The sequence below is a fragment of the Scyliorhinus canicula genome, chromosome 15 (genome assembly GCF_902713615.1).
Source record: "Scyliorhinus canicula chromosome 15, sScyCan1.1, whole genome shotgun sequence".
Taxonomy (NCBI): Eukaryota; Metazoa; Chordata; class Chondrichthyes; order Carcharhiniformes; family Scyliorhinidae; genus Scyliorhinus; species Scyliorhinus canicula.
In genome coordinates, this window is record NC_052160.1 from 103,488,103 (window position 1) to 103,504,340 (window position 16,238).

Sequence of the window (16,238 nt, forward strand, 5' to 3'; positions counted from 1 at the left end):
CTCTCCATGTTTTGCCTACACAAATTAATCACATTATACACCTCATAGAATTTACAATGCAGAAGGAGGCTATTTCAGCCCATCGAATCTGCACAGTCCCTTGGAAAGAGCACCCTACTTGATGCGACCATCAATTCATTCAGGGACACGAGTTGAAGTAAACTGTGGCTTTAATCGGCTTACAACTGAGCCTGCCTGCGACTATGCTGAACTGAGGGCAGACTTGCAGGACCGCAGCACTTATACTTCCTGCTGGGGGCGGAGCCAAGGGCGGAGCCCTGTACATGCTCCTCTTCTCCCCCTGTGGGCAGAGCCGTGCAACAGGTCACAGATAGAGCCCACAGGGACACAGTAATGTACAGTGTGAATTTATAGTGGTTACACATTCACCACACTACTTAAGAGTAAGTTCATGCTATGAATGATTTTAAAACCGAACCTATGAGTGAGTCCTTTTGAACCTAATGGGGACGCAGGGTATCTCTAACATCAACTTCTGGCTTCCCACATTTATCTACACTTGTGTTGATAACAGAGATTGCTGTCAGATTTACTTTTTAGTAGTCTTGAGCACTGCTAGCCTCATTGCTATTTCAACCATATACTCCACCATTTTGTTCCTTGACATTAAATGGCATCACCATCATTGAATCCCTCACTATTAAAATCCAGGGGATTACTAGTGACCAGAAACTTAATTGGATCATCCATGTAGCTACTGTGGCTACAAGAGAAAGTCAGAGGCTAAGAATCCTGTGGCAGCTCAAGTCCTGACTACCCAAAGCCTGTCCACCATTGATTTTATAAACACAAGTCAGGAGCAATTGAATACTCTCTACTTTCCTGGATAAGTGCAGCTCAAATGATACTCAATAAACTTGACATCATCCCAAACAAAGCCTTATGCATGATCAGCATCCCATCCAACTCCTTCAACATTCACTCCCTGCGCTACCCACAAAGAAGCACCAAATGACTCAAAAATATTTTATTCTTCAGATCAGTCCCACTTGTAAAGATGTTCCTCAAACACCAAAGTGTAAACATGTCAAATTTTACTGGCGTGACTCCTGCTGAGTGAGTAAGTCAATCAATCGCAGTTGGGCTTCATGCTTCAAGGTGAGAGAATGTCCTAAACAAAGGCCAAAGCTTGGATCTGAGCAGGAACAGCTTTGATTGCTGAGGTTCTTTCTCCCTATCTGACCAGCTGAAAAGGAGGCAGGTAAGTAAAATTTTGGCAAATTTGTATTTGATTTGCAGCCTATTGGCAGATCTTTAGAAAAAAGGTCTATTTTCCACTGTTGCAAAAAAAAGCTTAAGTAGAGGTAGTCTACTGAAGATGACAGAAGTGCTTATCAAGCGGGCAGCACGGTGGCACAGTGGTTAGCCCTGCCGCCTCATGGCATAGAGGTCCCAGATTCGATCCTGGCTCTGGGTCACTGTCCGTGTGGAGTTTGCACATTCTCCCTGTGTTTGCGTGGGTTTCACCCCCACAACCCAAAGATGTGCAAGGTAGGTGGACTGGCCACGCTAAATTTCCCCTTAATTGGAAAAAAATGAATTGGGTACTCTAAATTCAAACAAAAAAAAAGTGCTCATCAAGCTACTTTGCTGCAAACCTGGGTCCATCATATCTCAAGGAAGTCAAAACAAGCATACATACATCAGTTATAAGGAAGCACAAAAATAATTCAAAAAAGGTTTGAACAACACCAAGAAAAGAAAAGACCTTACTAAATAGTCCACGCAATGCATTTTGTGTATAGAACCTCTTCAGCTGTGAGAGATGTGGCCCCCAAATACTGCAGAGATAGTCGGGTAGAAATTTGTAGTGGGTGATAGCACGAAACAGACTATATCAGCTTCCTGCTATACACGCTGGTTGATGTCAAATTCTGTTGAAGTAATGAAACTGAATGGGTGGAGCGTATGATGGGCAACCTGCAATGCTGCCAAAGCGAAGTTTCTATTGTGTTGTATTGTGCTGGTCGCTATCTTATTCCTCAGTAGAATATGGTTTTGATATTTGTCACTATACATTTTTAAGTGGCATCAAAGGTTAATTTTTCATTTAGATGAAGCGAGTACACAGAAAGGTAAACAATAGTTTCTTGGAGTATTTTAATGTAAAACAGCGCACCAGATTGCAGTTTTGCACTGAACTGGCTTAATAAACAGGGGGGTACCTGTCAACTGTGCCACTGATTGACACATCATCATCTATATAGAAACAGCATCGGTGCAAATCAGATTTTAAATCATGATTTTTCTCCCCCCTCTTTAATTAAGGCAGCAACCAGCTAAGCTAAAGCATTTGGTAATCACATTTGCAAAGTCAATAAATATTCTTTGGTCAATCAGAATTTGTCTGTTTATTAAACTTTGCTGATAAGGGAATTGACAACTTAAAAACAGTCATCTGGTTCCAGCTTCAAATAACCTACAAGTGAAAGGGTTCAAGGGACAGGTACACTACATTTTTTAGTTGCCTTTCTGCACTCAATTCACATCCTACATGTGCTAATAGTGTTACCATGAAGCATTTGGACCTATCACTGGGGTATTTTCTTGAAGTAATGAAGTACATAAAACAAATAAAAATTGTACAAGTTACAGCCATATGTCCTTTGTGAAAATCATATTACAAATTTCATTAAAACAAGGCAATCATTATCAATCAAAGGACAGATGGGCCAAAGTATCTATGAGTCATATCCATGAATAATTGTGCAGCTTTTGGAACACATTCATTTGGCATGGCTATTCTGATTTAGTTATTGTTCCTGTCGTGCGTTTTAGCAATTCCCCTGTGACATGAAATCAATGTCCTACCTCTTCAGCCGAAGATCAAGGTAATGAATTTTCCCCTTGTTACAGAGAAACATGAGGCAGCAAGAAATGTTACAAACCAATTCGATATGACGGAAACTCACAAGAAACACATAATCATCTGGTTCCTCAGAGAATGCAGGCTATCCTTGTTCATAATGAAAGCAATCATTTTGCAGTTTTTCTAATTATTCAGAAGTTTAATAGTGGTGGATTATGGCAATTTAGAATCCATTTGTGTTTAGATTATGTGATTCGAGTGTGCTTAAAATCCACCATTGCTGCTCACCTTCATTATAACCAGTTCTGTACTGCTCTGAGCAGTAGATTCGAACCGATCGGGTGTCAAAACTGCCTTATCTACCGTGTTCATTATTTCAGCTTGTGAATGGTCAGCTCCATCAATCACACACTAAATTACGACTTGACAGAATTGGCCATTACTTGCATGGAAGCGACAGGAATTCCCTGACTGAGCAACGGTGAACTTAAACAGGGGGTTTGCAACCAATTGTGTGAATAACATTTCTTTAACTAAATTACTTATAATGTGCTATCACCGCAGAATGATTTTAATTTGAATGTACTGTAGTTGGGTAACGCCAGACTTGATTAAAATTTGACTTACATTTTCTCTTCATTACGTTACCTGATTTCCACCAGAGTTTTTAACATCTTTCATGTTGATGTCATTCTTTTTACCCTTGCCCTTCTCCTTCTTGTTTTTCTTCTTCTTACAACAGCATTTCTTACAGATGCAGAGGCAGCAGGTGAGAAGTAGCAGGCCACTGACAATAGCGATGGCAATCAAAGCCCAAGGTGGCACTGGCAAAAGGGTTTGGAAAATTGGTAAACTGGCATCAATCACAGTCTTAGAACGTGCAGCTTCCTGGCAGTACATTCAAGAGAGAAACAGTTTTACTTTTTGACCTAGGCTTCACTGTTCATGATAGCTAAATGTTTCAGAAATTGGTGCGCACTCGGCACTAAGTTGCCGGCTACGGTGTTGACAACTTATTTGGAGCCCTGCCTGCTGGGGGTGATTTCGGAGGAGCAGACAGGATTTGTTAAGAGCCACCGGTTGTTGGCCAATATTGGGAGATTGTTGAATGCGGTATTGTTGCCCTCCTCAGTGACCCAGCCAGAGGTGACTATTTTGTTGGATGAGGAAAGAGCATTCGACGGGATTCGTGGAGGCACATCTTTGAAATTTTGGGGTGCTTTGGCTTTCGACCAAAATGTATTTCTTGGATTAGGCTTTTGCATAGGCCCCCCACTGTGAGTGTCCATACTAATGCCCTGAGCTTGGGGTACTTTCAACAGGGGTAGAAGGCAGGGTGCTCATTATCTCTTGTTGTTTGCCTTAGCGAAGGAGCCACTAGCCATTGCGCTGAGGTCGTCTACCAGTTGGAAGGGCACAGAGCGTGGAGGGAGTTGGCACGAGTTGGGTTCGGTCTTCGAGGGGGTGGTGAGGAGTGAGGCACTTCATAGGGTTAACTTCACCTCCTCATGTGCAAGGTTAAGTCTCATACAGTTCACGGTGGTGCACAGGGCGCAACTGACCATGGACTCCTTTTTTGATACAATGTCAGGGATTCTGAGTATTAAACTGGAGCCGTGCCCGTTGGCAGCCGTTTTCGAAGTATCAGTCTCACGAGTACTGCAGGCGGAGACAAAGGCAGATGTCTTGGCCTTCACCACGGTAATAGCCCGGAGGCGAGTCTTTCTCATATGGAGGTCTCCGGTGCCGACTAAGACTTCGGCCTAGTTAGTAGACTTGATGGAATTTCTGTACCTTGAGAAGATCAAGTGTACCATGACTTAGGGGGTGGGAAGGGGGTGCTGTTGGTGGATGGGCTTTACTCCAGGTGGCAGCCTTTCATTGTTTTTTTCAGGGAGCTGGTTACCGCCAGCTATTGGGGGTTGGGGGGGGGGGGGAGGAGGAAGGGGGCAGTGGTTGCCAGTCTATTAGGAATTTCTTTGTTGGGGAGTTTTTGGGGCTTTGGTGGGGTAGTCTTGGTATAAACGTGGGTTGAGATGGGTTGTGTGATGTTGGGGTTATTCTTGTAATAATGAACATTTTGTTTGACTAAAAATATTTTTTTACAAAGAAACTGGTCTGCACTCGATTTGTGAACCCAGTGGCAAGGCAAATTACCATGCCAAACGCTATAAACATGAGGACAACTCAAAACTGGCCTTCATCCACCATCAAGAAGTGACCAGAATGCTAAGGATGCCAGTCACACCCCAAGAGGTACTGGGGCGGCATGGTAGCACAGTGATTAGCACTGTTGCTTCACAGCTCCAGTTTCCCAGGCTCGATTCTTGCTTGGGATCACTGGTCTTGACACTTGACACCCTCACCCTCCCCAGTCTTGGCAAGGCCTCTGGGAACCCCACCTCAACCCCCACCCCACCCACCCTCTAATTGGCCTTCCCCCTCCCCCCCCCCCGCCCTGTGTCTGACCCCTGATCATGCCAACTAGGCACATGGGCCCTGGTACTGCCAGATTGGCACCCTGATAATGCCCCTGACACCCTGGCAGCACCACACAGACTGAGGTGCATGAGTCTGCATGTTCTCCCCGTGTCTGCGTGGGTTTCCTCCATGTGTTCCGGTGTCCTCCCACAGTGCAAAGATGTGCAGGTTAGGTGGATTGGCCATGCTAAATGGCCTTTAATGTCCAAAATAAAAAGGTTTGGTTGGGTTACGGGGTTAGGGTGGAGGTGTGGGCTAAGTAGGATGCTCTTTCCAAGAGCCGATGCAGACTGGATGGGCCGAATGGCCTCCTTCTGCACTGTAAATTCTATGATTGTATGATAAAATGGAAACTGACTGGCAGTAATGCCACCACTGGCATAACCAAGAATGGGACTGTTGGGGGTGGGGCTAGTAATGTGCCTAGAATTTTAATGTGGAGCTAGAGGAGGATACTTGCTCTTTTCACATCAGATCAATAAAACACCCTTTAATGAGTTTTTTTTTTGAAGGCAATCTCCAGTGGTCCCTTTAAAACACCTGACTTAGTTGCTGCGCATCTGCGAATCTCAAACATAGGTATAGGCTGTTGCCAGGTACCAATCAATTTTGAGAAGCTGCAAAATCAGGATTTTGCTGTTACCGATGTAAACTGGGGCATTATGCTCTGGTGCGGAGCCAAGCACAACGAGTAAATCGTGCAAGAATCCCAAATCAGGCTCCAAGTCGATCACGAGTCACCCGACTTGCGCTCGCTGGGCGAGATCCAGATCTGCATATTTAAATAAGCCTAATGGCTCACTGAAATATCCAGATGCCAGATTCACCCAATGCCCAGGAGTCAACAGCTACCCTGGAAGACCCCGCTAGGGCGACGTTTAGTAATGGTCCACACAAAGGTGTACCAGGGCAACAGCATCTGGAGTGGGGAGGGAAGGTCTCACAGACTATTAGAGACCTCCAGGCGGTTGGAGACAGGGCTGGGTGGCACCCTTGCTCTCCCTCTGGCACCTTGGCCCTGGTACCCTGGCAGTGGCAAACAAGCACCATGGAAGTGCCACCTCAGTCTGTGTGGTGCTGCCAGGGTATCAGGGGCATTATCAGGGTGCCAATCTGACAGTACCAGGGCCCATGTGCCTAGTTGGCATGACCATGGGTCAGACGCAGGGCTGGGGGGGAGGGGGAAGGCCAATTAGAGGGTGGGTGGGGTGGGGTTGAGGTGGGGTTCCCAGAGGTCTTGCCAAGACTGGGGAGGGTGAGGGTGTCAATAATGTGGGGGAGGGGAAACTACCCGGGCTGCCGATCAAAATGGCACCCCGATCTGTGAGGAATCGTGCCTGCTGGCAAAATCAGCTTTCCAGCAGGAAATCACTCTACGTGCAACCTCAGCACAGAGAAATAGTGGGGTGTTTCTTGGCGCTGCTCTGAGAAACGCGCCCGACACCAGACATAGTTTTACGTCCGCTGAATCGTGTCCCGTTGTCATGCATCTGTTATGGAATGAGCACACACAGACTATTCTGGACCCATCAGCCATATTTGAACCTGAAAATGGTGGGTGCTGGATGATTTATCATGGCATCTGGATGGAAATTGTCCCATTGGGCAGACACAGCATGGGTTCATAAAGGGAAGGTCATGCCTAATTAATTTAGTGGAACTTTTTGAGGACATTACCAGTGCGGTAGATAACAGGGAGCCAATGGATGTGGTTTATCTGGATTTCCAGAAAGCTTTTGACAAGGTGCCACACAAAATTTTGCTGCCAAAGATAAAGATGCTTGGCATTAAGGGTAAAATATTATCATGGATAGAGGATTGGTTAATTAATAGAAAGCAAAGAGTGGGAATTAATGGGTGTTTCTCTGGTTGGCAATCAGTAGCTAGTGGTGTCCCTCAGGGATCAGTGTTGGGCTCACAATTGTTCACAATTTACATTGATGATTTGGAGTTGGGGACCAAGTGCAATGTGTCCAAGTTTGCAGACGACACTAAGATGAGTGGTAAAGTGAAAAGTGCAGAGGATACCGGAAGTCTGCAGAGGGATTTGGCTGGGTTAAGTGAATAGGCTAGGGTCTAGCAGATGGAATACAATGTTGACAAATGTGAGGTTATACATTTTAGTAGGAATAATAGCAAAAGGGATTATTATTTAACTGATAAAATATTAAAACATGCTGCTGTGCAGAGAGATCTAGGTGTGCTAGTGCATGAGTCGCAAAATGTTGGTTTACAGATGCAACAGGTGATTAAGAAGGCAAATGGAGATTTGTCCTTCATTGCTAGAGGGATGGAGTTTAAGACGAGGGAGGTTATGCTGCAAATGTATAAGGTGTTAGTGAGGCCACACCTGGAGTATTGTGTTCAGTTTTGGTCTCCTTACCTGAGAAAGGACATACTGGCACTGGAAGGTGTGCAGAGGAGATTCACTGGTTTAATCCCAGAGCTGAAGGGGTTGGATTACGAGGAGTGGTTGAGTAGACTGGGACTGTACTCGTTGGAATTTAGAAGAATGTGGGGGGAATCTTGTAGAAACATATAAAACTATGAAGGGAATAGACAGGATAGATGCGGGCAGGTTGTTTCCACTGGCGGGTGAAAGCAGAACTAGAGGGCATAGCCTCAAAATAAGGGGAAGTAGATTTAGGACTGCGTTTAGGAGGAACTTCTTCACCCAAAGGGTTGTGAATCTATTTAATTCCTTGCCCAGTGAAGAAGTTGAGGCTCCTTAATTAAATGTTTTTAAGATTAAGATAGATAGTTTTTTGAAGAATAAAGGGAATAAGAGTTCTGGTGTTCGGGCCGGAAAGTGGAGCTGAGTCCACAAAAGATCAGCCATGATCTCATTGTATGGCGAAGCAGGCTCGAGGGGCCAGATGGCCTACTCCTGCTCCTCGTTCTTGTGTTGTTATGTTCTTCTGATTCTCCGGTGCCCCAGCTACGTGTTTCCAGTGGTGTGTCATCTGCTGGCGGCAGGATTCTCTCTTCCCACCACTTGTCAATGGACTCTTTGTCAAAGTCATTCAGGCTCGAAATGTTAGCTCCCTTCTCTCTCCACAGATGCTGCCAGTCGTGCTGACCTCATCCAATATTTTCTGTTGTTTCAAATTCCAGCGCCTGCAATAATTTGCCTTTATCTTTCTGCATTCTGATACTAATTGAGGTACTGCTAATAATGTGATAACAATATCCTTAACAAATTTTGCAATACGCATTTTCATTCAACTTTTGTTTTGTTCAAATGCCTCTCCTTCTCCCCCCTTCGTGAAAGACCTTTGCTTTGGAAAGCCTTTGAATTGACAGCAGATGTGGGGCTCCAGGAAAGATGCAGAATTCTGGGATACATATTTGACCAAATGTGGATTTTCGGACATCCTGGCCAGAAGGAGCTTGAAATAAAACACTAATTTTCGTATCTGAGAATAAATGGCGGCAAGTGCATTCAAATAAAAACAGTAACCATGTGACAGGAAATAACTCCATCTCGCGCTTTGAAATGAAAGAAAACATACTTACATGGAATTTTCTGCAGTTCATTCATAAATTTCTCCTTCAGCTTCTCAAAGACATCATTTTTTCCTTCTCCAGGGCCTCCAGCTTCTGTTGAGTTATCTCCAGTGTCAATAGGCATCATGGTAGTCGTGGCGATGGGTGCCACCAAAGCCTGGGGATGGGTTGCCCTCGGCTTCATGTTTAAAAGAGCTGGCAGGTGAAAAACAAACGCAATTTGTCAGCATTCCGCAGAATATACTTTTCAGACACAGGGATCTTAAATCTAATATAATTCCTTCTGATGATTTGTTTGTTACAGTTTGTGAATAATGCACTGACACTTTGTTAGACTCATTTATTACTTAAAACAACCAATAAGAATGAATGCTGACTCCGAATAGTAATTGATGTATTCTACTGGAATGAAGTCATATTAATCAATGAAGCAGAAAAGTTGTATACAGTGGGAAGTGCACTCATATTGTTCCACACACCATGAAGCAAATGCATCTATCAGAACAAATGGGATTTCAATTGTAAATCTGAAAGCAAATATTGCTTTCAAATTAAGATAATAAACCGAACCAAGGTTCCTTACACTGTCTTGTATGTTGGCTGTAAGTTATTAAATTGAAGACAGTCAGTATGCAATGTTTTCCCACAATGATTTCTCCTTATATTCTTCTATCCGCTGTCAGCGAGCAGTTCATCTCCTTTCATTCTCTGCCAACAGGAGGGTTGGCTGCACGACCTGTCTTCATTTCTCCAGATTCTTGGGCCATCTTGTGCTTCGGTGAAGATAAGAATATCTCCAAGCAAAGTTACAGTGTGGGCTTCTGTTGGATGTCCTACCTCTTGAATCAGGTTTTGATGAGTTAGTATGCCAACCGGCACGGTGCCTTGAACTCACAAGTGTAGAAACTATGGGAAACTTTGGAAATGGATTTAACGTTAAGAATACTTTAGAAGCTCCAATCCAATGAAATTAGTCAAAATTTGTGATATTTCAGTGTCAAAATAAGGCCGAATTGTTGCTGTAAGATCTGGAAGAAAAATAGTGATACTGAGAAATAGAAATTTTGGGAAGGAAATTGGTAAGTACCCAATGGACGATGAGGAGCCTTCAGAATCAATTTGGAGAATTCATCAACTCTGTTTAGAAAGCAGCTGGGATTCTGGGACTCTTCCCAATATAAAAACTTGTATGTCAACCTAAAGAGGTCAGGATAATTAATTGGTGAAAGCCTTAAGGCCTGAAGCCCTCTTCTGGAGAAAGCTTGACTATAAAATGAGAAGTAATGAACATTAATCCTTGGAATCTGGAGTAGCCCATGGGGAGAAGAATAGCTTGGGGTTCATATAATGAGAGAGAAAATGAATGTTCGGAGGATCTGTGGAGTGAGAGTGGTTTGTGGCCTGTCGTAAGCTTAGCTATCTTCAGTCGTGACATTTAGAATTATCATAAGATGTTCAATGCGTGTGATGAATTAATTAATAATAATGATGACCATGGAGTATGAATTTCTTTGTTGTGCTCCAGGTTGAAGCCAAATGATAAACCTGAACTCGTTCACTCATTCCTAGTGAAGATTTTTATGTTTGAAAATTCCTCAACGTTAAAGTACAAGAGTCACAGAATGTAAAAACCGTGCCTGTTGTAGTAATAGTTATGACCAGAAGAAAGCAAAAGATAGCAGGCCCATTTAACCTTCAAAAGATTTGAACCACTATCCAGCATTTGAGTATTCGATTGTCTATTCACAACAGATCTGATAAAGCTGAAGTCAAATTCATTGATAGTTTTTCCATCTAATTTATGGATGGACAATGATTTGCCACAAAATTCAATGAAATAAGGCTAAAATGTTTATGTAACAGCCCTTATCATAAAAGTATACAGATTTAATGCTGCTTATTTGTATTTCAATAACTTTTGACTGATATATAAATTGAAAATGAATTGAAAATGAAAAAGTAATACAAATATAATAAGATTATATTTCTCAGGGGAATTTATTCTAATATTCTTTGACATTTCACCCATTGCTTCATTTGTCATTTAGGATTAAAATGAACACTGCATATTCCTTTTTGTGATTTACAGAAGAACATATCTTGCAACGATAAATTTTGGAAGGCTGCTCAACACTAGTTCTTTAAAATGTTGAATTCATTACAGATAAAATACAATTCTGCCATCCTTGAGTGCTATTGCATAATGTATATATTTTTTTATTTATAAATTTAGAGTACCCAATTATTTTTTTCTAATTAAGGGGCAATTTAGCATAGCCAATCCACCTATCCTGCACATTTTTCGGTTGTGGGGGCGAAACCCATGCAAACACGGGGAGAATGTGCAAACTCCACATGGACAGTGACACAGAGCCGGGATCGAACCTGGGACCTCAGCGCTTTGAGGCAGCAGGGCTAACCCCACTGCGCCACCGTGCTGCCCTGCATAATATCTTTTAACAGGCATGACAGTAACATTGGCAAAACTTTTTTTTTTAAATTTAGTATAGCCAATTATTTTTTCCAATTAAGGGGCAATTTAGCATGGCCAATCCACTACCCTGCACATCTTTGGGTTGTGGGGGCGAAACCCACGCAGACACGGGGAGAATGTGCAAACTCCACACGGACAGTGACCCAGAGCCGGGATTGAACCTGGGACCTCAGCGCCGTGAGGCGGCAGTGCTACTCACTGCGCCACCGTGCTGCCCTACATTGGCAAAACTAAGTGCTAAACTAATTTTATTGTGCAGATTCTGATTATATCTCCATGGTAACAAGCATTGAGAAATCAGTTTGGCCCCAATTTACCACATGTACTCTAACTGTCCTTTTTAAGATTCAACTTTCAACATGCCTGGAATATTGTATAAACAACAATTTCGTAGAGAAGAGTGCATTAGTGACGGGGTATTATTTCTTTAACTATTGGTTAAGAGTATCATACTAGAATTTGGATGTATGTGACTGGTCCTTCACTGTTGCTGGGTCAAAATCCTGTGACCTATGTGATGGCAGTGTGGGAGTATCATAAACACATGGACTGCATCAGTTCAAGAAGAAAGCCCACCATCTGTGATCTATTTGCAGAATAGAAAAAGACAATTCCGCATAGAAAGTCATGTACCCAACTGACCAGTTTAATCACGTTTTGACTATACATACATACACACACAAATGGCCAGCAGAGGGCGCCATTACACTCTTCCCTCCTAAAAGCAAAAGTGGCACGATGTTCAAATTCCAGACAAATTATATACTTCTTATTTCTTGCTTTCATTTGTTTACAGGTGCAACTTAAACACTGATTTCCTGTTTCTAAGTGGTTACCTCCTCTCTTGACCCAAACTTTTAGAACTTGGGCAAGGATCTGGATGCATCTGGGCCTGACTCTGAGGAGAAACTTTCTTCAATAAAGACTGTTTTGACTTCGACCTTCAGTTGAATTTTCCACATCATCAGACATGTCTGTTTTTCTCACTGACTGATCTGAACTGGTTTCTGGCAGAACTGGTGTTGAGTAACTATCACCAACTATCCGATTTATCAAACACATTTGATTAATCCCAACTTCCTTCTTCATGAACCTCTGAAGGTGGAGCATCATCCACGTGTTAAAAAGCTAGGGTGGGATTCTCCATTGGCTGATGCTGAAATCGCAAAACGCAATTGGGTGGAGAATAAGTTATGACGCAAAAATCGCAGCAGGCACCTATTTGACGCCAAACCGCTATTCTCCGTCACCTTGACAAAGATGCCAATGTGCTCCGGAACGCACATAGGGTAGATACAGTTGTCATATCATTAGCGGGCCTGACCTGTTATTCTCCAGGGCCTTGGCAACGCTCCACCTCCGATGGGCTGAGTTCATGATGGCGGGGTTCACTTCTGCTTTTAAAAATCGTGAAACCGGCGTCGTGGCTGCTAAAGGAGAGAGAGGGGATATGGAAATAGGTGGGCTGTGGAGTCAGGGTGGATGGGCACGGAACATAATTGCAACAGCTGGAAAGGCATCCATGCAGCTGCTGTCAGCCCACTGTGAACTTAGGGCCACGGGTTGTATAGGTGTCCCCCCCAGGCCATCCCTCTAGGTGCCTTCTGACCCCAGCCGAACCACCAGCTGTATGGGCATGCTCCAGCACAACCAGTGCCACCTTGTTGGCTGTGATGAGTGTGCGTAGTGATTGTAATGTGTATATGTGGCTGCAGCTTGTCAGCCTCCTGAGTGTCAATCACTGGCACTGGCAAATCCCACACCATTTTTCATTGGAATCGATTGTGTTCCACATGGCGCCGGTGCTAGACCCTCCACAGTTGCTGAGTTGATCCAGGTTCGCCGCCTGTTTTGCTGCCGTGCAAGTCCATGAATTCTGCGTCGGTGTCAACACATCTCAGAAACGGAGAATGTCGCCCCTAACCTTTCCGTTACCAATGATCTTGAGCAAATATTGTAAGAGGCCCACATATTTTCAGAGCAATTTCCAGTAACCGCTTCAACCACTTATGATAATGATATTGCACTCCAACCTCTGGTTCAACTTCAAGACTTCTTTCACTCTGCCCCTATCATGGCTCTTACTGCCTGGATTGTTTTTCTTCTGCTGACTGTTCTAAATGTGGCTTCAGCAATGAACATCTTGTTCTTGGCTGTCTTCTAAGAACCAATTCAGCTGGTGTCTACCAGTAGCAAAGTGAAGTGTGCTTTGATAAATAAACAAAATCATTTACCAGTTTGTGATTCAATGACAACTGATAGCTCTTCCAATTCGTATCAAGCAATGCCTTAACAAGAGCATGCTTAACAATTTGTACTGTCCGCCTTGCTGCTCTATTTGAAGCAAGATAACACAGTGGAACTCCAGTATGCTTCATCCCATTAATTTTCATATGTTTTACAAACCCCTCTGAGAAAAACTGAAATAGTTGCCAGACCCAATTTTCGCTTGAGACCCATAAACAGTAAACAAACTACACAAACACCTAATATTTCAAAAAGGTTGCAAGGAGAACAAAGCCACAAGATACCATGCAACCCCCCCCTCCCCTCCCCTCCAATGCATGTTTTTCAGCGACAGAGACGGCACGCCATTAGCCACTGGTGGGATCTTTCTGTCCTGCCGATGTCCACGGTGTTTTGCCTGGCTTTCCTGCCCCGCCACCGGGTAACCTGTCCTGGTGGGTCACCTTCAGTGGGATAGGAAGCTCCCGCCGCTGGGAAAGTCAGGAAAAGCTCGCCTCACAGGTTTTGGCAAACATAAATGACCTATACAAGGTCAGAAAGATAAAATTCACAATATGTATATATTATAATTTGGGCTGGATGCTCTGATTTTGAGGCTATGTCCGGAGGAAGTGTCTAATCTTATGATAAAAAAGTTGGCGGCGACCCCGCACCGATGCTTCGCCTGTTGTAAAACCCCCGGTGCTCCTGACAGAAAGGACCGGAGAATTGCTGGGTCCGTGGCTGAGCATGCGCTCTGCGACGACCTGCCACGGTCAGGCTGTACAACATAGCAGCGGCCGCACGCAGGCCTGACCTGTCTGATAGTGCCCCCCCCCCCACCGTGCCACCCCCCACCATCCCCCGCCAAGACCCTCCCCGCAGCCAGTGGAATGGCTCCCCTCCCCCCACCGAGTGTGGCGGTGCTGGACACAGTCCACAGTCTCCATGCGAGGTTGACGAAAACTCAGAACACAAGTGATCTACACTGTCGGGAAGTCGGCCCGCCGGGGCGGAGCATCGGGGAGAGCCTTTAGGTGACGTCCTGAGGCCGTCCCAACAGCGTGCGGTGTACTCAACACTGATGCTGATTTGGAGGGGGCGGGGCATTCGAAAACAGGCGCCGCCCCAGATTGCAGCGTCAAAATCGATTCTCCCGCGATTGCTGAACGCGATTTCGGCGTTGGCAAGCGGCACATCCTGCCCTATGTGCGCGATTCTCCATTGCCCGATGCCGATATCGTAATCGTTGATCGGGCAGACAATTGACTCCCACACCCTAACCAGGTCCGGCGGCAGTTTGACGCCAGTCAGCCATGCTCCACCCCTCAGAAATGGCATAACCGCGTCACGCGCCATTGTAACGGCGTGGTGCGTCATCGGCTGGCTCTCCTGCGATGCTCAGCCCCCGCTGGGCCGTGTGGGACCAGAAGATCTTGCCGCTAGCCAACGGCAGGCTGCCAAGAAACACACCACGGGTGGGAAATGCCCATAATCTCCGTCATTGTCCAACAAGCCTTAAGTGTTGATCATGAAGATCACATAGCTATTGTGATCTGTACCTTTAAGGAATCGTTACTCTGGCTCCCTGCATAACGCAACATTTATCAACAGACAACACATTCAAACACATTAAAAAAGGCTGATTTCTAAATCCAGTGTCTATGCTGGCCATCCATTTGCAATATAGTCATATACACTTGTCAATGCTCATTCCCTACATGTTGTTCTACCGATGTCATCCACTGTGATTGGCATCTCATTTATGTGTGAAAAGAAGAATGCATCTTCCCTGTTGGGATGGTAATCTAGACATTGAATTGGCATTACAATAATCTGTACTTAATGTCATATTGATAAGTAGACAAAATCAAGGCCCATTTCTGCATTCAAGCTGCAGCTAGAGTGGATGCTGGAGACTTTGGATTCAAAATAAGCATTAGTGGCTGATGATTAGTATTGATTCTGAACTTACGACCATACACGTATTTATGAAATCTTCTAACTCCAAAAATCAAGTTCAATGCTTCACTTTCTGAGGGTAATTTTGCTTACTGGCACTGAGGATGCATGAGGCAAATGCAATCAGTCTCTCCTCACCATTATCAATCACCGCACCGAATGGACAGGAACCACATGCTAGTTAATGTACTTTTACGCAACTGGAATACTTTGTCACACTCTCTTGTCCAATTCCATGGAACATCCTTCCTCAACAGTTCATTCAATGGTTGCAATAAGGTTGCCAAATGTGGTTTGAATTTACATAGTACACTAAGCTCCAAAGAATATTACTCAGAGCTATTCTGAGGGGGTGACACATTTCCTATTGCTTGAAACTTACTCTTGGTAGGCTTTAATCCAGCTTTGTCTACGCTGTGACCCAACTACGCTAGAGTTTTGAAATATTTTGTATTGATGGGCCTCCGCCTGAACTGCATGCTTTTCCAAACGTGGAAAAAGGAGAAGATCAAAAGGCAATAGCCACTATCCACTTCCCATTATATCACAATGGCCTCCCCCATCCAAACGAGACTGGGTAAGCCTCAGAAGTGTTAACCAAGTGGTCACGTGATTGAAACTGGATTTGTAGACCTTAAGTGGGTCGGTGGCAGACTCGATGGGCCAAATGGCCTCCTTCTGCACTGTATGTATGTTCTATAATTGCCCCAGGACCCAGCAGATCTATCAGAACCATCA

General features: G+C 44.3%; 1 protein-coding gene across 8 annotated transcripts in view; it reads right to left on the reverse strand.

The window, feature by feature from the left end:
- LOC119978275 (synaptotagmin-B) overlaps window positions 1-16,238 on the reverse strand; it is an 835,178-nt gene that overhangs the window by 136,210 nt on the left and 682,730 nt on the right. For all 8 annotated transcript variants that reach the window (XM_038819768.1, XM_038819769.1, XM_038819766.1 and 5 more), the window contains 2 exons: window positions 8,828-9,013; window positions 3,479-3,654 (listed from right to left, as the gene is read on the reverse strand). In XM_038819768.1, coding sequence (XP_038675696.1) covers window positions 3,479-3,654; window positions 8,828-9,013 — 362 coding nt within the window. The remainder of the gene's footprint in view (window positions 1-3,478; window positions 3,655-8,827; window positions 9,014-16,238) is intronic.